The sequence below is a fragment of the Ptychodera flava genome, chromosome 10 (genome assembly GCF_041260155.1).
Source record: "Ptychodera flava strain L36383 chromosome 10, AS_Pfla_20210202, whole genome shotgun sequence".
In the NCBI taxonomy this organism is placed as follows: domain Eukaryota; kingdom Metazoa; phylum Hemichordata; class Enteropneusta; family Ptychoderidae; genus Ptychodera; species Ptychodera flava.
This window is the reverse complement of record NC_091937.1, coordinates 40,659,048-40,682,752: the sequence shown is the minus strand read 5'-3', so window position 1 is coordinate 40,682,752 and position 23,705 is coordinate 40,659,048. Positions and strand designations below refer to the sequence as shown.

Sequence of the window (23,705 nt, the reverse complement as noted above, 5' to 3'; positions counted from 1 at the left end):
TATGTTCTTTTTCAGATGGTATACACGGAATGGATCTTCTTCCAAGCGAATACGTGGAGAGACCAGATCATATCGAGCCGTTACTCCAGTTGGTCAAGCAAGCTGGTTCAGCTCCCATTGGAATAAGTGATGGTGTCAGGCACTTTAAGAGACCAGAAGCTGTCGGCATAAAAGGTCTTGGCGGCACTGGAAAGACAATATTAGCTCAGGCTCTTGCCTACGAAGTACGAAAACAACTGAACAAAGAAGTTGTTTGGTTAACATTGTCACAGGAACCCGATATTCCGAACCTTTTAGCTGAAATTTGTTACTATCTAACAGGTGAGACAACTGCCTTTCCAAACGAGAAAACTGGACAAAGGTGGTTGCGAGATTTCACAAAAAAGAGGAAAATTTTCTTGATACTGGATGACGTATGGAACGGGGAACACGTTCGCCCCTTCAATGTCATGGGACCCAATTGTAATATACTTATTACAACACGGTCACAGACAGTTCTCAAATTTGTCAGGGCTCAAGGTCATGTGGTAGACAAACTGGAAGCTGATCATGCCAGAAAGATGTTACTAAACTACGCTAATATAAGCGAAGAAACGGTTCAGCAGAACAATATGCATACGTTGGTCAAGAATATACTCCTTAGTTTGAAGCTATTTCCTCTTGCCTTAGCTGTCATCGGGTCTTCTTTGCGGGACACGGAAAGAGGCCCAGTGTATGTTGAGAAATGGAAAAACACTCTCGAGGACTTACAGAAAAGGCAAGCATTTTGGGAAAAGACAGAGAATGTAAAACTTTGTGATTACAACGACACGTTGATGGGTGCCTTCGATGTAAGTTTTGACTTCCTGGGGCGGACTGGTCAGCCATTTGATGCTGGTAGTCTAACTCGAGTGCAGGAGAGGCTCTTAGATCTCGCAATTTTTCCTGAAGATGTTGCTATTCCCAGATCCGTGCTGGCCATGTTGTGGGGTATTTCTTTGCAAGAGGCTGAGAAGGACATAGAGGAACTGGTAGATTCATCATTTGTTACTCGTGCAAAGGATCCAACCATGTTAAAAGTTCACGATTTGGTCTTACAGTATGTGAAATACAGGTATGAAGAAGTGCACGGTGATGGATCTTTGCAAGGTCGCCACTGTAACTTGTTAAACTGCTATCAGCAAAGTATTGAACAGGACAGTGGAGTTAATATGGAGATCTTGCAGGGTGCTGCCTCGTCATCAAGTCAAAATACTGGAGAACATGTGCAATGGTGGAACGTTGCCAACGATAATTATGTCTATAGAAATATACTACATCACTTGTTGGAAGCTAACAAGTGGACTGAAGCCGAGTCATTGCTGTTGAACTATTCATGGGTAGTCAAGAAACTCAACGAAACTGACATTGCTTCGTTGATATTTGACTATGAATACTTCCAGTCGATTATATCCCCTCAGCAAGAAGTTAAAAACGGTATTAAGCTAATTCACACAACATTGACCTTCACCGCAAGGGTACTTGCCATTGATAAGAAACAACTCCCTACTCAATTGCTTGGCACCTTGGTCACAGCTGGAGATGTGGATGTTGATTTGTTTCTTCACCAAGTGAAGCAAGACCAGTATTTCAACCGTCCGCTTGCTCTTGAACCCTCACTCCATGCCTGACACAGTCAGGGGGATACTTAATAAGATCTATGGCTGAAGAAACAGCTACTGTTTTGTGTATTGCATTTACCCATGGGTATGACACACCACGTATAGTTTATGGCACTGGTAAAGGGATTGTTACACTTGTTGATGTCAAGACCGGAAGAGAAACTGTTCTCAGTACCAAGAAAGATGCCCATCAGGGAAGTATATTTGCGGTCGCTCTTCATCCTCACAATCATTTTGCCATCACAGGGTCATTTGACAATACCTTGAAGTTATGGCCACTTGATAATGACTTATATTCCGTCACAACATTTCATGGTCACACAGACCACATTTATTGTGTTGCCATGTCACATGACGGAAAATTTGTTGTGTCTGGCTCTAGAGACCAGACAATAAAGAAGTGGGACATCACTAGCCAAGAGTGTGTTCTGACCATCAGTAGCAACCATAGCACTGTACGGCAAATTTGCATCATTACTGCACGATAGTGTGGTTGCAGGTTCAGAAGATGGTTGTGTGCACTTGTTCTCGCTGGTAAATGGTCGGAAGATACTCGAATTTACCGGAGAAGTTGTTCCCTTAGAATATATTGCAATCACACATGACAACAAGTGTGTTCTAGCAGTAGGGAGAAATGGTGTTGCAGAACTTTTAAATCTTAAGAGTGGAGATTTAAAAGTCAAGCTGAACGGCTACATAGGACATGTAGTCACATGTGTCATAGCAAAAGATGACAGGCATGCCTTTACTGGTGGCGCTGATGCAGCAATAAGGATGTGGTCACTTGAAACAGGTCATGAAATTAGAATCTTTCAGGGTCATTCTGGGTATATCAGATGTCTTTGGTCTATCTCCAGATGGCAAAATATTAGCTTCTGGATCAGAAGACTGCTCGCTAAAGATTTGGAACTGTGATTCTAAATTCAATATTACAGCAACAGAGCAGAAGGGCCACACTGCTGCTGTAAGTGCCATTGCAACAAGTGCATATCAGAAAAAGGTTGTGACAGCATCACATGACTTCACAATCAAAATATGGGACACTGTCTCATATAGTGATCTGCATGAAATAAAAGGGCATGAAGACATCGTCAACTGTGTTACGATATCAGATACTTGTGGTTATGTCATTTCTGGATCAATGGATAAGACAATTAGAGTTTGGGATGTAAGAAATGGCTTGGTATCAATGGTAGTCCTTTACGTGGACATGAGCACCCTGTGACAGCCTTATGTCTTACCAGGTTTAATCACGGTGAAGTTTTGTTGTCAGGGTCTGAAGATAACATCATATGCCTGTGGAATTTATCTGACCTCCATAAAATGTTGTCTGTAGAGGCAAATTGGCATGGAGTGAGAAATATCATGGCCAAAGATAATGTTGAAGCCTGTATAGTTACAGTAGCATTTTCTGAGAGCATTCAGCAGTGGAACTTGGCAGATATGTTTACAGTTGATGTAACTAAAAAACAGTACAAAGCTGTTTCAAGCGATATTGCATACCGGTATCCAGTCATTCCAGCAATGAAAAATGGATTTATAGTCGCCTGGGATGAAATGAGTAGAATACGCCATTGGAATCTAGAAAATTGCATTGAATCAAGAGAAAAATGTGGACTTGACGACGATGATCTCGTGACAGCAATGTATCTCGACACAAGTGGAACTTTCCTCATCGTTGGTAGTGAACGTGGTGAAATTAACTTGCTTGGGTTGGGCAACTCCGAAATGCCAATGGGAAGGTTATGCCAACCATCAGATGACTCCAGCAAGGTAACTGCAATAACCATGTTTGAAGACCAGTCAAACTCTATTGAAGGAGAAGTATTCTTTGCAGGTTTTGATGATGGCACCCTCTATAGCTGGAAAACAAAAGAGAAAAGATGCACATTTAATTAAGAGCAAGAGCATTCATAATGGAGATAAACAAAAGGAACTGTCCTCCCTCGAGGTGTCTGACTACACCCACATCGGATGTGTCCAATCAACAGTTACAAATCTTGTGGCTTTTCATGATGATGGAGTGGTAAAGCTTCTCTCGACCAATAACAAGGATTCGTCCATTCTCATCTGGAATGTGGACACAAAGGAACAGTTTAGAAGGCTTGAAGGCCATACTGATGTCGTTACATCATGTCTCATCTTAGGGAATGGAAAGATGTTGTCAGGATCTCTCGATGGTACTGTTAGATGTTGGAACCTACAGAGGAATGAGAGCCAGCAGCTTAGTCGCCATCCACCCGGTGTTAAGTCCATGGCATTGGTACCAGATATGAAGCATTACATTGTTGGCACAAACAGGAACTTTGTTGAAATCTGCGACACTGCATGTGGAAGTGTTGTTGAAACTTTGCCTTTGGGGTCCAAATTCAACATGCGAAAACTGGTAGTGTCCCATGATGGAACTAGGTTAAACTGTTGCTATGAAAATTATGCTGCATCTTCCCACCACCTTGGAAAATTTGTGGCGGCTGGAAAAGACCAATGTGGGGCCATCAAAGAGACAAGAGAACTATCTATGGTCGGCCATCAAAATGAATGGGGTAATGTAACGGCTCTCTCTTCAGATGGGACAAATGTTCTGTCTAGTTCAACTCACTGTGGTTTGAAGGTATGGGATGCTGATAGTGGACAGGTGCTGGGTTATATTGGTAGAAGAATAGATGGCATGAATAGCATTACCAGTGACAGTAGTCAATCAGGTGGGACACAACAAGGGCATAGCCGTATGGTCACTGCTGTGAAGTCATACAAGGACAATTTGATCTTGACCGGGTCTTATGACAAGACTTTGAGGGTGTGGAAGATAGAGAGAGATCCCGCTGAAAGGTTCACTAGTCAGTTGAAGAACATATTTTACTTCGAACACGCCGTCACTGTAATTGACGTCTGCAATGAAGACACTCTCTGTGTTGGTCTCCTGAGTGGACGGGTGTGCTTCATGAAATTAAACAACATAGACTTGTGAGATCTGTAAACATGTCGACTTGAACTATTCGGGCAATTTAAAGTTAATGGCTACTGCAATGGAAAAGAAATCGAACCCTCCATTAAAATTACTGTTATGGTTATATTTATTATTATTATTATTATTATTATTATTATTATTATTGTTGTTGTTGTTGTTGTTGTTGTTGTTGTTACTGTTGTATTGTCGACTTTGCTGTGGTTATTGTTGGCAGATACCAAAGGCATTTTCATTGAAAAGCACTTTGACTGATAACTGAGTGCCACACACGTCTGCAGTTTATTTGCTCCGCCTTGATAAGGTTTGAACGGCAATAAGGTATTATTTATTTTAAAGTAAATGAATGCAGCATTATAAATATCGAGTACTACATGTCATCAGTTAAGCATTTTGGTCCTTTTTGACCAATTTAATCGAAAAGCCAAATTTTCCATGCACAGATTTTAAATGTGTATCGCCAGTACATGTAACAATGCAAATGAAGGTTTTTAAGTACATATGTTATTATTTTTGGTATACAAATAAAACGCAGTGCTCAAAGATCTGTAAACTCTTTAAACATTAAGCATATAAGTGATTGTTTATATTTAAGAATACAGGAAGTCTGTACATAATATGTAATTTATTAACTGTTTATCATTTTATAATATTTGTAAATATGCATGATAAATAATGTACTTTAACAAAACATGAATGAAATAATACATTTTAATAAGTTACGATTGTGATTTGATAACTTAATCTCTCTCTCTCTCTCTCTCTCTCTCTCTCTCTCTCTCTACATATATACATATATACACGCATGTAAAATGTATACGTGTGTGTGTGTATGGTTGTCGACTTGCTACAAGTGACATCGATCAATATAGGTGTGTAGGTTGTGCAAGTTGAAAAATCTGGAAGCACAGCGTCGAGTGAAAGGTTTCTTACAAAACTCGCACAGCAAGTGAAGGTTTATCACAACAAAAGTCATTTATTTAAATCTTAATTTGCATTGAGGCGCGCTGAGTCTGTTATGCACTGCTATGCTGTAAAGCAAGAGAAGAGAACCTACGTTGAAATAGCCATCGCCTGATCAAGAAGGCTTGGTCGGCCTGGTATGTCTCCCTAGCCAGTGTTTGAGGGGGTTTGACTGGATAAATACCGTTTCCTATTGAAGATGAAATGTGGTAATTGAAAATCAAGACTGGCTTGGGTTTGATCACTTTATCAATATCCAATTTACATGCATATAGGCTAAAAATTTCAGTGGGACTCGCTGAGAAAACACACCTGACAGATGACAAAGCACGAGGAAAATGCAATCTGATGCTTCATGCTAGAAATCTAAGGTACACAAATGTTGTTTTTCCCCCAAATCATGATACATGTCAAGCTAAAGCCCATTATTTTTGACTTCATAAACAAAAAAATGAACCTCGAAACTAGACTGAACACCGCTGTGTACATCGATATAAATATTAATTTTAAATGTAACGGACATTGATGTCTAATTATGTATACTTAATGACTTGAGAATGTAAGTCACTGATTTGTGGAGCATTAACAGACAACAAGTCACTTAGAAATTCAGAATGACGTGTTGTACAAGAGACATAAGTATGAGATTGAGAAGACATATTTGAGAATAGCAAATAGAAATTGACTCTTGCAAAACACATATGACGGAAGCAATCAAGCAAAAATTATTGAGCTATACACAGGTTCAGATAGTCAAACTTAATGTTGAAATCAATAAACATGTTACAGACATAGTAATGTTTTACCTTTAGAGAATATTATTATTGTACCAGTTTTTATGTTACATTAGAAAGAAAACAGGTTGTGCTTGCATCTGCAGTTTGTAACAGAGAGGGCAAGTTCGAAGTTCATATTTATGTCACTATGTTCAGCAGAATACTCAAACTCTATCAAGTGTTTAGCGAAAAGGATTTTTCATTTAATATTCTGACGGAAATCGATTAATTGTCTGTGAAATTACAACAAGGATAATTAAACAACCCTTATAAAGAAGCCATCGATATTGCATCAAGATATTAGATTTTCGCCAACAGACGAACTTCAATAGTCTTTTTAATGTCATCGCCCTCAACGCCGAATGTTTGAGACCGACTTGTATGAATTTTCGTCTCGACGTTGGGGTCGTTGCAACTTTTAATGCAGAGCAAGCATTATTCATATTGTTAGGCTGACATATGTAATTTCAACCGGGGATGCTCGATGAATGTTCTCTTTCGGAATGTATAGATTTTTTTAGATTTATCTCAAATGAATATTACTATAGAGCAAAGCTATTGACGTCACTAAATACTGTGTTCTCATCGTCTGGTTGGCACAGCTTGTGATAGGTGATGATTGATGAAAAGTTTAGTCGACTCAATTCATGCCCATAATAAGGAACGGTCAAACGTCACTTATATTCATAGACATAAGCTTACAGTCTAAAGATTTTATCAGTGTATATTGTGTAATTTCTGTAATAATAGGTAGATGAAAATGATATAAACTACTCTGTAACATTAATTCACACCAATAATTTCACTTTATTTATCTTTATTTCAAACGGTAATAAATAACTGTTGTAATTTCAAACAACAGATTGCAAAAGTGCATAAAATGAAATGTCAAATAATGCCCAATATACATACTGTATATACACAACTATCTACATATTACAAATTGCACATTTCTTTGGAAAAACTACAAAAGGTGTAATCCTAGTACAAACATTGTCACTGGCGGTTTAAATTGTACTTATCTCTTGTTCAAAGACTGGAATATGTTACATTGTCAATATGTGCCTTTCATTAAATATCTATGTGTTCCATGCACAACTTCGTTCTGTTGTAAGATCGTGCAGATGAGAAATTTATGTTGGCTTTCAATGTGGTGAAAATTACTCTGATGACATTCAGAATGATTATTGCGTTTCTAAAAATGACATGTACAAATGTACAAATTGGAGACTGTGCTAAGCTAATGACAGCCAAGAATTCAAAACACGGCAGGTGATATGGAACAGCCTGCTATCACAGGCCACAAATTATTTTAAATACTCTGGGAATCACAAATTCTTCAACCTCAGAAAACACACAAGTCCATTTAGAAGGCCAACGCAGACTACATCATCAGGAGTCACATCGATTGCAGTAATTGCTTGCTCAAACGTAAAAGAAGTTACATATGTGTATAGAAATGGTTCATTTCGCGTACCTGTTTTCCAAACCCTGAGTGATTTGTCGTAAGATCCCGTTAGTATGAACTTGTTTTTGTGAACTTTGACAGCAGTAACTTTTCGCGTGTGACAGTCCTGCTGATCAGATTTGCTTATTGTGTCGTCATTGACATCATGTCTCTTACCAAGGTAACCGAACACATTGCCTGTTACGGCACTCCAAATTTTCAGTGCACAGTGTTTATCGGTTGACAACATTGTTTCTCCGTCCACACTTTTTGTTGTATTGCCCCAGCTGCTTTGGTGTCCAACCATAGATTTTTGTACTTCATTTGTCTCAACATTACGACCCTCTACAATATAGTTGTCATAACAACAGTTTATCCGTTTCCCATCTGAAAACACGGCAACGCTTCTCATATTGAAATTTGAGCCAATACATAGGTATTTTACGACTTGTCCACTGCCGACATCACGGACCTCCATCATGTTTCTGCTTGAACCAGTGATGTACTTGGTTCTGTCAGGTGTCAATGCAATGGTCCGTATACCACACTTGCTTCCACATTCACTCTGATCGATTCTGCAGTCACCTGATTGTATATCCCAGAGTGCAACAGTTCCATCACGTGAGCCTGACAGCAGAAACCCTGGTCCGACCATGTGAAGAGATGTTAAGGCATTTGCATGGCCCATAAGCTTCTTAATGATTTTGCAAGTATCAATACTCCACAAGAAAATGGTTTGATCCTGTTGACAACTCGTAAGGAGATATGTCTTACTACTGTCTGAATAACCTATTAGTTGTTCGACAGCTGATCCCATTTCTCCGACTTTTCTATAGAAAGATTCGTCAATTACTGGGCCATTATTCTCAATGTCATAGGTACTTTAAAATGGTGTTGTCATTGCATTGGGCTTCAAGAAGGGTGTTCTACCGCATTTGTAGATTGTTTTTCTGTCGTTTGTCTTCCAATACGACAAGGTTCCATTCGCAAATCCTGCAAAGAAGAGTACTTCCTGTTGGCCATTAGTGCTTGCTTCAGTTTCAAGCATAAACACGGCCGTAACTGCGCTTTTTAGAGATTTTGGCTTGAGCAGTCTTCCCATTAGACTCTCTGTTTTCTGCAGACCGATTATATTGATGTTACCAGATTCGCTGCCACAAAGGAGTAATGCATCATCTGCAGTCAAGAAGAGTGACGTCACGAGATCATTGTCATCATGACCACTGGAGATCTTGGATTCTATTTGGTTATCCAGATGCCAAAATCTGATTCTACTAATCTCATCCCATCCTACTATAAACCCGTTTGTATCATATCGCTCCACCACTGGAGGTTTATGAACATGTTCTGGAACTATGCAGTGGCAATCAGTGAAGGCTGGTATTTCAGTGGCATTTCCAACTATCTCAGAAATGTCGTCAATATTAATTTTCCACTTGCTTGCTGACTGGTGGAAAGATGCCGTGATTTCTACCTGTTTACCATAACCTAGGGTTGTGAATATGTGATGTACACCATAGAACCGAGAAATAAGGTGACAAAGTGGCACATGTCTGTCAAGGTCCCACAGAATGAGTAAATTGTCAAGGGATCCTGACAGCAGCATGTTTCTGCCTTTGATAATGGTAGCATCCAGTGATGTCACACTGAACTGATGCCCCTCCAATGGTGCCCCAACTCTTTCTCGCTTGGTCAGGTCCCATACTCTGATGGTCTTATCAGCAGAACCAGAGATACCATAACACAACCTTTGTGATATGGCTACACAGTTTACCCTGTCCTCGTGACCATGAAATGTGTGAATACTCTGGTAGTGAGTTAGATCCCACAGCTGCAAAGTGTGGTCATACGACGACGACAAAGCCATCTTTCCACAATCTGTTACCGCCAGTACACTAACCGCTGTGCTGTGTCCACCAGGATTTGGGGCTGTTCCTTTGTTGATCAAATTACAGTCCCAGATCTTGATAGAACAATCCTCAGAGGCTGACGCCACCATTGATCCATCACTAGAAACACTTATGTATCTTATTCTTTCTGTATGACCTCGGAGGACTTGTGACACCTGACCCTCTGCAATGGGTTCCATGTGAACACTGCCATCTGCACTACCAGTAAATAAATGGTGGCCATTCTTTGAAAGGCAGCAAGAAATAATTTCGCATGCGTTAATCTTTATCTCTCGAACAAAGTCGCCTGTCTTTAGACTGATCACTTTAGCATTATTACAGGAACCAACAGCAAAGACAATGCTGTCATCTTCTGTGATGGAAAGCTGATACACAGATCTCATCTTAGAATCTACACGGAAAAGATGTTGGCCTGTCTTGAAGCACCATATTCTAACATTACCACCTTCTCCACCTGAAACGATCCTGTCTCCCCTGTTGGTTATACATACATGTCTCACAATGCTTTTATGTCCAGTCATTGTGAGAGTACATTCTCCTGTCTCAAGATCCCATTTCTTTATCGTTCTGTCCTTTGATCCCGACACAGCCACAGTGCCATCTTTTGTGAGGGCGACACAATAGACATTGTTATTGTGACCTTTGAGAGTGGTCACGCCAGACTCAGCCCTAATATCAAGGGGCCACATCTTCAATGTCATGTCAAAGGATGCAGTGATAACAAATCGATCTCTTGGGTGCACAGCAAGACCAAAGACAAGTCCTTTATGATGGTCAATTTCCTGCCCTACACCCCTCTCTCTCCCTGTTTCTATGTCTATGACAACTACCCTAGCATTTTTATACTCTCCTGTTCCAAGACCTGCTATAATTCTCTTGTTGTCATGGGTGAATGCTACAGACAACACTGGTGCCTTGTTGTCCACAATAGCTCGCTTCAAGTAACCGCCTGGCTGGGTGAGGCAAGTTGAACTTGGAATTAACAATGGCTCTGCACAGAATTCAAGTTCCTCTTCAATTTGACGAACAAGCTGTTCTATTTCATCATTGGCAACACCAATCAGTGATGCAATTAACTGACAAGGAAATTGACGGATATCTTTTGAGACAACACGAGCTATGAAATGAAGGGTTTCACTGAGAAGGTACACACCTTCACTCATCTTGGCTCTGGTAGACTTCTGATTCTTAGTAAAGAGATCGAAATCTGACAAAACTGAAGCAATATCAGTTTCTTCTAGTTTCTTTCTCAGCCACCGATAGTTCAACAGTAGCTGACAAACATTGCTATCCATGCCGCCACTCAACATATGATGGATAAGAAATTTATATATGTATCCATCATTGTCAATCGTCCACCACCGGAATGTGTCATTGGATTCTGACACAGTTCCTCTGCTCGGTGAGTTGTTATAATCTGAGTTAGAACTTAGTGAGGTTTGTTTATAGCGACCGAGCAGTACACGGTGCCTTTCGCTCAAGGCCCCTTCTCCAAAGATCTCATCAAATTTATAGCACGCATATTGCAGTACTAAGTCATGTACTTTCCAGTGAGCTTCACCATTCTCACCTTCTGTGAAACTTATCAAGGATGACTCTTTCAAGGTTTCCAAATCCTCTTCAAATTGAGCCCTCAAATCATTGTCTGATTCGTCGACATTGTCATCAGTCATCCACATGTTTATCACAATATCCTCAGGAATTGCGGTATCCTCTGGAAAGAGGGCAAAATCGAGGAATTTCCTCTGTAAACCTCTTTCACTATTGTCAAAAGATTTCACCGCGCCAAGAAAGTTAAAACTAATATCGAAGGCACCATAAACTGAATATGAATAACTTTCTGTTTGACAAGTGTGAATTTTCTCCTGCCAAAATTTGTTTCTCGTTTGTAGATCATTTAATATTCTTCGCCACTTGCGACTTGTAGCCCTGGTCTTTCCTATTCGCCTTAGTACTGAACCTACTACAGCAATGGCAAGAGGGAAGTTTTTCAAGCAGTCTAGAAACTCGTCGATCAAATCTCCAAGTTCCAATTTCAAGACATCATCCTTTCCAATGCCTGCGTAGTTCAATAACATCTGTTTGGACTGAGTGTTGTTCAGGCAACCAAGTTCATACATTGACGTGTTATTGAAAGTGAGAACACGTTCAATGCGAGTCGTGATGAGAAGTCTGCAGTTTGGCCCTAACACATTGAAAGGTATAACATCTCGCTCGTTCCACACATCATCTAAAATCAAGAGTATATGATGTGTTTTACTGAACTCTCTTAACCACTCTTGGCCTGCCTTTTCATCAGGAAAATTTTCCCTTCTCCCCGTTAAATACAAATGCATCGTATTGAAAAGTCTTAGTATGTCCGGTGTCTGCGACACTGTGAGCCAGACAACTTCCATCTTGAAGTTTTTACACATCTTCTGCGCTACTGCTTTTGCCAGTGTTGTTTTCCCCCATCCTCCGAAGCCCTGAATGCCAACTGGGTTAGGTTTACGTATGTAGGTTTCATCACATGTACTTGTTGGACATCCCTTGCTTCCAATGATCCCGATTGGACTCTGACCAGCATCCTTCGTCAGCTCCACTACCTCATTAATCTCTTTTGGCCTGTCCACAAACTCACTTGTAAGGAAATCCATACCATGACAGTGAGCTGAAAGAAACCATTAACAAATTATTGATAAGGCAATAAACAACACGTCTTATGTGAATCGTATTCCTGTGATGTGAATGAAAGAGTCGGCCATTAGAATCTGTATGTACGGTAAAAATGCAGACACATACACAGATCTTCAAACACTCAAGCTTTGCTGCATCTTGAAGAAAATATTAACATGATTTGAAGACTGCACAAAAATGAAATTGAGGTGGCAGAGGTACGTTCTCTGATTCCTAGTGGCCCTGCTAATTTTAATTCACAGGACAGTAAACCAAAATTAATATGGAATAAAAGCATGAATACCATGCTAAATCAGCGAAAAAAACGTATTCACTTTATTATCGCAAACAAGGAAACTAAATATTTGAATTATGACATTCTGACCATTCCGACAAAGATCTTATCATTTCGAAATATTATATGAAACATTGGGTTAAAAAGGTCTCGTTCTTTCGTAAATTGTGCCTTTGGTTTCCACTGGCTAAACAGAATTGTTCAGGTGAAGAATGACCAGTGCCCATAATGTCAAACACTTTAACAATTTATTGCTTAACAACACAATTCGGAAAGTACAGTATAGCATTCTCCATTTCCAACTCACCTGTTATTGAGAAATCATCATGTCTACTTTGTTCTTCGCCGAAGAGATCATGTTGATGTACTCCTTCAAAAAAATTTGTAGAGAAAAGTAAATGAAAAGGAGCAGGAAATAAGATGCGTGTTCATCACATATAGAAAACACGCGCCTGTATACAGGTAAGTTAGCTCATTTTTAAAGGAGGAAAGAATATCGTCAGTTGTTCATATTCCAGATATTAGTCTCTTGTTACCATTGTTTATTGTGGTGTTGAGGATGACTTTTAGCACCATTTAAACAAATGTGTCCATGAATCATTAGGTAGGTGCATATCTAATTTTTCTTTTGCTCTAATGCTGCGACATGTGTCGAAACCCGGTCATCGCTGCTTGCAGCTATATTTACCATTGTTTATTGTTGTATTGACAGGTCATATTTCTTAATGTAGGTAAAATGTCTATAGGCTTCAGAATGAAAATGAATTTAGTTGTTAGTCCGACACAATAATGAAAACAGTTTCACTATGGTTCTAAGGAACAGACCGAACAAGAGCATAGCAAACAGAAAGTTTGCATTTTTTCCAGTTTTAGGACACTATATCTCTCACGGTTGCAAGAGGTTGGATTTCCGCTCATGACTTGTTCGTTAACTAAATCTTTGTCGACAGAAACATTGAACATGTGTACGTGACGATCTACGGTCTTCCACGAAAAAAAGACCGCGACTGAAAAATATGAATAGTTCATTGGCTTCCACAACACTTACTTTCTAAGATGTCTGAAAATTCTTTTACAATTTCCCCTCTTTCTAGATTTAATAGTCCACTATTTATCTGATGCACCGTTTTCTTCTCCACGGATCTGAAGAGCAGCTGATACTTTTGTTCCTTGGCATTGTGAGGATTCTCATGGATGACGTCATTGATGTCGACATGAGACACACCCATGTGCTGTGCAAAAAACTGGCATTCGTTAACTGTTAGCTTGTCGACGAGAAACAAGCACATTTCCATGGAACATTTCAATGGACCTTCAAGAGAAAGATATAGTGTATCAGTAGGAAAACTAATTGCAATCTCTCTCTCTCTCTCTCTCTCTCTCTCTCTCTCTCTCTCAGAGAAAGGCACAGTGTGTAAAACTATTCAAGAGGCAAAATTATAATTTCAGCTTGTTTGAAGCGCTCTCTCTCCTCTCTCTCTCTCTCTCTCTCTCTCTCTGTATATTTATGTACATTTGGCAAGCTTAATCACTTACTCTCCATTGTGTCAAGTAATCTAAGTAAGTTCAATCAACTGCGGTGACCCTTGGAATACATTCTCACGAAATAGCCCTCGTGTAATCTGCAAAAAATGAAAAATAGGAAGAAGCGTACACAGATCTTTTCGATTTTGGCACACATTCTGACTGATATTCTTACGTAATATTTTGTGTTATTTAGGGAGTAAGCTGTATCGTTCAGTAAGGAGAATGATAAGCGAAATAGTGATGTAAAAGGCATATCTTTCCTCCAATTAACTGTTATAACTGATAAGGGATAGACTATTAATCTTGGAAGGGGGCAATCCAGAGGCCAAGTTGGATTTTTTCATTCATTGGCGACTGTTTTTTTCCCATTTTACCACTCCTCTAAAGATCTAATCAATGACCCTATGGTAACAACGAGTTTCTTGTGTCCACTAGAGGTACAAGCAAGGGAACAAGCAGCTGCACTGACTGCCAACCTTACATTATCAAGTACAGTTGGATTATATTGGGCTTTCATGACGTATCTATCGTGTGGAACTTTAACCTATCAGAATATCTGATTGATTTTTGAGGTGTACCGATTTTTCTTGAAATCGCGATTATTTGTTAATTCAGACAAATGCAATGTGTTGCCTTAGCTAACAACAACCCTCACTATCAGCTGGCGGATGTTGGTTAAACACATAGGCAGTGTGGAGGTGACATGTAAAACTTATCGCTATAAACCCCTGCCACTAACAGCGAAGGTAGAGACGCCTGCTTCTCTATGTCTGATTAAAAAAAGAGTGCGATACACATGTCAATTGAAAAAAATGTTTGATTTGTTTATAAACGGTAGTGGCAGGTGCTGTGGTATAGGCTCACGATCAATAGACAAAGGGATCATTTATCGGTCAAAAATATCGAGGTAATGAAAGAAGATAAGACGATCGCAGTAATCAGCGCCGGGATGTAATTGCGGGGTATAGGTCACCCCCTCCCCCCCCCCCTCCACCATACAAGCAACAACTCAACGTGATATGAATGAAATTTTTTTTTAATTTTTTTTATTTAATCTCGAACCAACAGGTTGCCCCAATAACAGGTTCGTTTGAAAATAAAAATATAATACAAAAACGAAAAGTATATAACAGTTACAACGTAACAAACAGACAGGAGAATTCACATAAGAAAAAACCAAAAAACAGCAATAATGCGAAAGATACACAGAAATACATCCAGATAAAAGTAATTATTCAGAAAAAAGGATCTTACATAATCCATGACGAATATTACTGAATTATTAAAAATATCTAATTTTGCTTGTTACAGATAGAATTAAAATATGTCTGAGATCGTGATAAAAATGAGTGTTTCAAGATATTCGTACGTGCTGACACTGGTCTAAAAAGAACAGCACGACGCAATGTAAAAGCAGGAACGTTAAAATGAATCTGTGCAAGAAACTGAACGAACATGATGAAACTCAGTTTTCGTGGCTGTGTGCCAAAGCACGGCCCACACTACGATCCACTAGTACCGTTTTGCCTTGCCTGTTTGTGGCCATATGTCTTGTTGTTATCTCAGTGCAAACTACTCATGAAGAGAATTGGAGCGTAAAACTGATGTTGAATGCGTCCCAGGGACAGATGCTCCGACTCTCAAATTTCTGAAATACGTTTATGACTTGTAGGGGATCTTGACAAGTGTGCAATTTTTAGCACCCCCAAACATCGACTTCTCATTCAATTTACTCTTGAATTTTAAACATAATCAATAATTTTGGAACATAGTTTTTAACATGGCATAAATAAAGTTTTCGCTGGCTTATTTACAAGAAAATCGAAATTTAATTCCTCCATAGACTTAACACAGGGCACGGCGGCCATTTAGAATTTGAAGTGTCGGTAATTGGCTAATTTGTTTCACTAATAGCGAATTTGTTCGGTGATTTTTATGATTTCGTAAGGGAATAATTAAGACTTTCTTTACAGCAAGTTTTAACAAAGGTGTAAAATCTTAAAAAGTTTGAGGTAAATACTTCCTTATTAGACAATCATAAGACTTTGCTGATAATTAATATATTATTAATTCATAATAAAACAACTGGGTGCCCTTCAGGTCTCTTATTACCTGAAGGATGGGTCTTTAAAGGGGCATTCGAAAATAGAACCAAAGTGCGTGGTTTAGAGTGTTACACTTGTGAAATCTTAAAATGACACATTCACGTGATTTGTTAGAGAAAAAAAAAGTGAAATCGTTGGGCCCATGAATGCGGTGCCTGATCGATTCTACACGGTATAATAGGAGTTAGTGAGATACCTTCTCTCTGACTAAACCGAAACGAAAGTAAATTATATCGACAATTTCAAAGAAACACTGGTTACGTCAATTCTCTTTATAGTCTAGGGCCTAGCGACAGCTCGTTTTACCATCCTTCCTTTTCGCGATAAACACTTGGCAGGCATAAACACTTCCTCAACGGAATTAGATCTTGACGTGGCTGCAATTATATTTGTTTACTACGCTTTACTGCGCTTTTATTAGCATTTGAATCCCCTTTGCTCATAATAATGTACAAATTTCTTAATTTGTAGGAACATTAACAAGTCATATATATAGTCTGTTACATTATGGCGGTAGTTGTCGTACTAACAGAATTGAAGGAGGGTCCCTAGTCCTATAAACACCGTCCCTTGGCTAGTTGTGACGAGAAGTTGTGGGTGATAGAGAAAAAGGTACACGGGATCCGATTGTACTATATCTGCGGCACTAAGCTTACCGACCCACATTTTTATCAGCTGAAAAATTAAGAGACTATTACCTGAACGTTTCAATATATCTTAATACAAACAGAACATTGATCTACATTGCATGGACTGTGAACTGGGGTCTTTTGAAATTTCCTGTAACCTTGATGTGAATTCCCCGTCTTTTTACTAGAAGTAGGCCTACTATGTAAGTTCTTGGCATATTGAAAGGGGATTCACCTATTTGTAATCAATAGCGCGGCACGTGTTCGGGGAAGTACCGAATACACAAATGCCTGTCTAATGAATACATCTGGACATCGCCAGCAATATCGTTCAATATATATATTAAAAATGAATTAAGATTTTGGCTAAGTTAGTTTGGAAAGCTGTCTTTACAATTGTCTTCTTAAATTGTTAGACGGTACGGTCTTTAGCTTTTGATACATATTCTTGGCATTCGCCAAACTTATTTTTGAGCTTAACTGTAAACCACACTGTCCTCGCGCATTCCATATCAATACTTGAATACTGAATGGTTGACTTCTTAAAAGCTGCCAGTATTGATAAGGTCATTGTCTGATGGGACGTGCGGTCCCCAAATGGCGGCATAGAAATTGATAATGAATATGCATGATGAACGTTTGAATACAACTTAGTAAAAATCTGATTTGGCACATTGAAGATATGCAGTTATTTGCTGCGAGGCATAATCGACGATTTTGGTGGATTCTCCATTGTAGACCGTGCTAATTTACGATTGTTTTGTATTGATCACGTCTGTGACCTTTACAGAAATGCATAGTAATATGACCCCGTTTGGCGTACGTATCGACCCAAATACATAAAAAGAAATCTCGCTGTTGGAAAAAAATGGAAAGTGTGCTATTATTAGCAACTATGTAAACCTTTGGTCAGTATGTTCGAATTTGCATTAATTTCCCCCTTAAGCTTGTTTTTACAGAAGAAGAATGTGCGTTGGTTTGTCAGACTGTTGACGAGGAATGCAACGCGCCATTTACAGCAAGGTGAATTCAAAGTCAAGGTAGTAGGGGCTTTCCAATGGTTTGGACTTTATTGTTGGCAATGTGCCAGGTCAGCAAGGGAAAGCCCCAAACTATCATGTCCAGCATATGGTCCAAACACGTAGTAAAGTAAAACCATGTGGTTAGTTAGAAAAGGTTTGATTTAATAATCTGGTTGTTTTAATACGAACCGCGGTCCCTGTGACAAATCTGATGAGCCTTTAAACGAGCCATGCAGGTCTCTGAATGTACCGGCTTTCAAAGAATTTCGAGTTTGCAGTTCTGTTTATAATTGTTCTTGTTAGCTATATTTGTTTATTTTCTATTTATTTCACCAGAATTGATGCAAAAGAATACAAAGAAAGGTGTATTTATAAAAAGCGAAGGCTTCATCGTAACAATGATGAGTAATTATTCTACATCCGAGGGACAAAGACAAAGAACCTGAACGAACGAACGAACGAACGAACGAACGAACGAACGAATGAATGAATGAATGAATGAATGAATGAATGAATGAATGAATGAATGAATGAATGAATGAAAGCTTAGACACATTCCTCTATCGCACCGTCGTAGAAAGTGTACACAAACTAAATCCATGCATCGATCATTTACACAAACAGCTATGGACGCTAAATCTAATGTGTGTACGGTACGTTTGCCACTCGAGTCACGGACAGTTTAAAATATTGACCGCCACACCTGGTGCAAAAGAACCCATCAATACAAACTGGCAAGACTCTCGAGTATCCACCTTGGTATCCAAAAATCAAATTTAATGTAACGTCATACCAGGCGAGAACACTGTACTTCAATCTTGCATGGCCGTCACCTGGCGAATGTGAACGCCACACAATATGTGCTCGCTATATGATCGTGTATGTCGTAACCGATAGACGAAAACATCGAGCAAACGTCACAAAATTGACTCGATTTCATCATTATGATAGCTAAAGCCCCTACATATTTTGTTTGTCGCTATGTTTAAGGTCCCCCCTCGTATGAAGGGACTGTTCTGTTGACCTTGCGTTCAGGAGTTGCATCATCTATATCTATCATTTGAATTTGAATACACTAGTGTAATTGTATCTGTATTTTTTCGATTCCTCCAATTTCCTGACACAAAAATAATCACAGCGACGTAACAGAGCCAGGTTCTACAAATGTTTTTTTTTTTTTTTTTTTTTCGTTGTGAACGATTTTGAGCGGTGCTCAGTAGGCCACGTTCACTGTACAAAAGGTCGCGTTCTACGTTGCTGGGCGTCTCACAAAATCGCCTTTGTGAGTAGACCGAAAAGACTAGTCAGATAGGCGTTTCCATAGCGACAAAGGTACTGGATGAGCAGAAAGAAACCTACACTGTATCGGATAGAATTTTACGGATTACTGTCGTTGTTTGTTTTATTTGTTTTTTGCAAACCGTTTTTGTCTTGGTTTGTCTGCCATAGCGTTCAGTCACACCTCATTACCTATGCCGGGACCTCATGTCATTTCAAGTGCAGTGTACACATAGTATAGAACCTTCCACTCAACGCAAAGAGGGCAGTCCTTTGCACTTCCACGACGTTAATGATTAACGAGAGAATAGTACATACCTCAGGTGACAGGCGTTTCTTCACATCGAAGTACTCAAGCTCCTGCAATAGGGGACAAACTGAGAAAACGTATCTATTAAGCTCGCTAAATAGTCCCTCCACTTAAGCATTCGCCTTGTCATATGATGACATCACTAAGGACTGTACCACGTGCCTAGACTGTATCACGTGATTGTCTGACTGCACTTATTCGCGGAATTATCCTCAGTTGGGTATTCCAGACCATTGAGGCGGTGGTACTCACGCGAAATTTCAAAACAATTCTTATCTGGGATTTTTCAACAAAAAAAGACACCCTTATTTTCAGAAATGTGGGAGAAAATAAGACCAAACCCCACCCCTATGTTACAAATCTACAAGCGGGGACCGTGTAGTGTATTGTTTTCGTTTGTACCGCTGTACCAGCTTTACCTTCATTACAGTGGGAAACAACATGGTACTTTTTGAAAAACAGTGTACACGGTGACATGATTGTTTCAAACAATCTCATTTTAAATGAAGTACTGGCATGGATGTACACCTAAGATTATTTACCAAGTATTAACGGATAAAAAATAGCCATTTTCCTGTTTTCACAGACCATGATGATAAACAAACAAATCCCGCCCCCTTTACTGTGATCTGGATTTTAGGAAAAAGCATGGGTACTCCGGTCCTCTTCCTGAGAGTGCCGCCACTTTGTACACCAGGGCTCCACACTCTAGAAAGCTAGGTCTAGAATATTTGAAGGTGTTAGCATTTTGAAATTTTTAAAATATTAAAGCTAGCTCTGTAATGCCTGTTCCCCGAAAGGCACATGTTGCTATTTAGCTAAAGGAAGAAACAACATTGAAATCAAGTCAGGGTAATGTCAGCAATATCGGTACATTCGAATTCAATGTCGTTCACATGTTATTAAATCCATAGTCGATTGTGGCTAGGTAGGCCTACACCGTAATGGCGGACATGGTTTGTCCGCCCGTACCGATAAACAAATGAAAACCTCAACTTACTGGTAAAGTTGTTCAGTCCCCACATCGCCTAAGACAGCAAGAGTCCGTTGTTGTTTAGCTCTGCAAGAATCGTTGGCATTGCGTAAAGCTATATTTCAATATCGGTAGAGATAAGATTACTTTCTACAATATTTTAGTCTCTGTACTGTAAAAAGCCAACTTGTTTGTGTTCGACGTGTAAACATTATACGGAAGGCCCATACATTCTCACATTTAACCACAGTCACCTGTGGTCGGTCTATTCCGCTCGGCGTCTATGTCCCCATAGACGTGTGTACATATGCCTGAGACTGTGATTTAACCATAGACTATCGAGTTTCTCGAGGGTCTATGATTTAACACACCCCATATCTCTCATCCCTGGGCCCTCGCCTTTATCAAAAGGGAAATATAAGTCTGACAATGAAAGAGAAACTATGAATTCATAAGAATGAAGAAGATGATGATGTTTTCGGAGATACTGAAGAACTGAACTTTCAACGAATATTCAGGGCCGTAAACGAAGGGGGCAGCCGCTGTTCCCCTCCTCCTCGAAATTTTCCATCCTGCCAATTTAAGTAAGTTTATGTAAATTATTAAAATTCTAGCTAAGCTAGGTTCTCCCCCCCCCCGCGGCAATTTGGTCACACTACGACTCTGATATAGACAGTGTACACTCAAAAGGGCGTCTAACAAGCCGTATTTTACTTCATTTAAATAGAGATGTTTTACTCGAAAATAGCAGTTATATTAGTCTTAGCAAAATTGATGTTTGAAGGAGGAAATCACAACTGTTGTTAAGGCGACGTTCACAAACACCCTACGGAAAATCGAGGAAACTCTCTAAGTATAGCACTATGTGACTCTGAGAAGGTCAGACCATATGTACCGTGTTTACGAAACTTTCTTATCTCACAGAGAATGACATTTTTCCATGTCATGCTGTGTTTTATTGCGATGAACATTACCAAATTGATTTAGTAACTCGTCCAACATCAAAATACGCAATGTAAACTGAAACCTCATCTTTGGGTAATGTGTTTAAAATTTGTGCCCTAAACTTCAGCGATAGGATGGCAGGTTCCATTGACAGTTAGCTCATTCGATGCGAAAGTTGAGTACCCTCCCGACCCGTAATGGACTGAAGAAAATTTTGTACAAAACAATGTATGAGGCCAGGCCGAGCACATTTAGAGTGCAAAGTTTTCTTGAGTCCACTATGGGCCGGGAGGGGGTACATTATTGTTATTATTTTATTGTTTTGGCATTATCCAGGTAATTTAAACGTCTGGGGCCAAAATACTGGATTCATTATCAGTAATACTCTGAATGGATGACGTCACAAATTGAAGTGCACTGTCCTCGACAAAGCAGTTGTATAATGTTTGCAATGTACATACGCACTATAAAAAATGTTAATCGATACTTTTAAGACTTTCATCAAATTGACATACTAACACGATTGGAACTATTTTGGGATAATTGGATGGTGAAGTAATGTTGATTTAAGGTTCCAAGACAAGAAATTTACCTTTTTAAGCTAGCAATTCTCTAGTGGTTAATTAGCTCTGAACCTCCATAAATTATATATTTTCTGAAAGCCTAGATGTAGGGGAACATTTTGGTCACCACATTGTCACCGTTGTCTACATAACTATCACGTGACAGGTAATTTGCATAACCTTTCAAAAATCGGTTTTTACTATGTTTTGTGGCTGAAATTTGTGTGAGTGCAAGCTGTTTTAAAGATCTTCCAAAGTGTGTCTCAGAATTTTTTTAAACCTTCTTAAACAATTTTTATGCCAGAAAAACTTCCAGAGCGGTGAATTTAACCCTAGTTGATTTCTTTAAAATTGTGCTCCAAAAAAAAATAAGCAAGATATAAAAAATCTGAGACACACTTTTGAAGAGCTTTGTGACAGCTTGCATTCCAGCAAGTTTGAGTCAGATATTTTGAAGTATTGAGACAAAACATAGGGAAAACCGATTTTTGAAAGGTTATGCAAATTACCTGTCACGTGATAGTTATGTAAACAATGGTGACACTGTTGTTACCAAAATGTTCCCCTATATCCAGGCTTTCAAAAATATATAATTTACGGGGCTTCTGAGCTTATTAACCACCAGAGAATTGTTAGATTAAAAAAGGTCAATTTCTTGTCTTGGAACCTTAATCTACAAATGTGGTCTCATCTGCTTTTCTTTTTACATTACACACTTGTTTTTATAAGTAATTTGTATTATTGCAACATTAAACTATCTGGCACCTAAAACTTTTGAGAAATTTAAAGATTATGAAAATCCAATTAACCCAAATTAGTTCCAATCGTGTTTACTTCAGAACAATATTCTTTAGAAAGTATGAACATGGTGTCTATAAGATGACTCCGGACGGTTGACAAGAGTTATACATGACATATACTTCAAACAAGTACATACATATCACATAATAATAAAGGAAAACAAAAGCAAAACAGTGCTAAACTCACGTAAGATATCTTGAATCGTAAAATACTATTGTTTGAATAAAAGTAGATTTAAATGTTGAAAATTTTCATAATTTTTCTGTGTACTGATACACTGGGTCTATTTCCCAAAACATGTTCAGTAGTCCACTTTACAGCTTTGACCTTGTCAACAAAACTAGCCCATGTATAATATTCGATATAGGTGTACGGGATGGACCATATGAAACCGAGGGGCTTGGAAAATTCCAAGAAGTTGCCGTCGAAAAAAATTCAACCACAGATACCAGTGAATAAAATATTGCAGGCAGACACGAAGTAAAAAATCCGCGTGCACCGATAGTTACCTTTTGTCATTTTTTACTTTCAGCGTGTCCTTCGGCAACTGTTTTCATAACATCAGATTTCATTGCGTTTTCTCAGAAAGCCTTTAGGATTCATTATGATCGATATAATTCATACTTTGCCTGCTATTTTATATATCCAATTTTTCAATTTGACAATAAATTAGGATTTATTATCTGTAGTACCTCTACGACAGTTTCTCTTCCTTACAACCTAAAGCATGCTGGAATGCTCATTATTAAAATTATCCACACAGCCGGTGCCTGATATCTTATCAGTGTCCAATGTTGCTTATATCATTATGGGCCAGGCTAATCAGCAAAATATGTTGTTATGAAGTAGGGGGTTTTCGCACCTATTCTAATTCTCCTAGCGTTCAACGACTTCAAGACAA

General features: G+C 39.0%; 3 protein-coding genes across 3 annotated transcripts in view; 2 read left to right on the top strand and 1 right to left on the bottom strand.

The window, feature by feature from the left end:
- Window positions 1-18,686, top strand: part of LOC139142792 (apoptotic protease-activating factor 1-like) — a 35,522-nt gene extending 16,836 nt beyond the window's left edge. The window contains exon 4 of the mRNA XM_070712960.1: window positions 16-18,686. Coding sequence (XP_070569061.1) covers window positions 16-1,649 — 1,634 coding nt within the window. The 3' untranslated portion in view covers window positions 1,650-18,686. The remainder of the gene's footprint in view (window positions 1-15) is intronic.
- LOC139142791 (WD and tetratricopeptide repeats protein 1-like) overlaps window positions 1-23,705 on the top strand; it is a 354,040-nt gene that overhangs the window by 309,092 nt on the left and 21,243 nt on the right. The window lies entirely within an intron of this gene.
- LOC139142790 (apoptotic protease-activating factor 1-like) lies at window positions 8,675-19,671 on the bottom strand. The gene is made up of 5 exons (XM_070712958.1): window positions 19,531-19,671; window positions 14,188-14,273; window positions 13,700-13,963; window positions 12,959-13,021; window positions 8,675-12,351 (listed from the first exon to the last, which is right to left on the bottom strand). The coding sequence occupies exons 2-5, from the start codon at window positions 14,192-14,194 to the stop codon at window positions 8,675-8,677; spliced, it is 4,011 nt and encodes a 1,336-aa protein (XP_070569059.1). The 5' UTR covers window positions 14,195-14,273; window positions 19,531-19,671.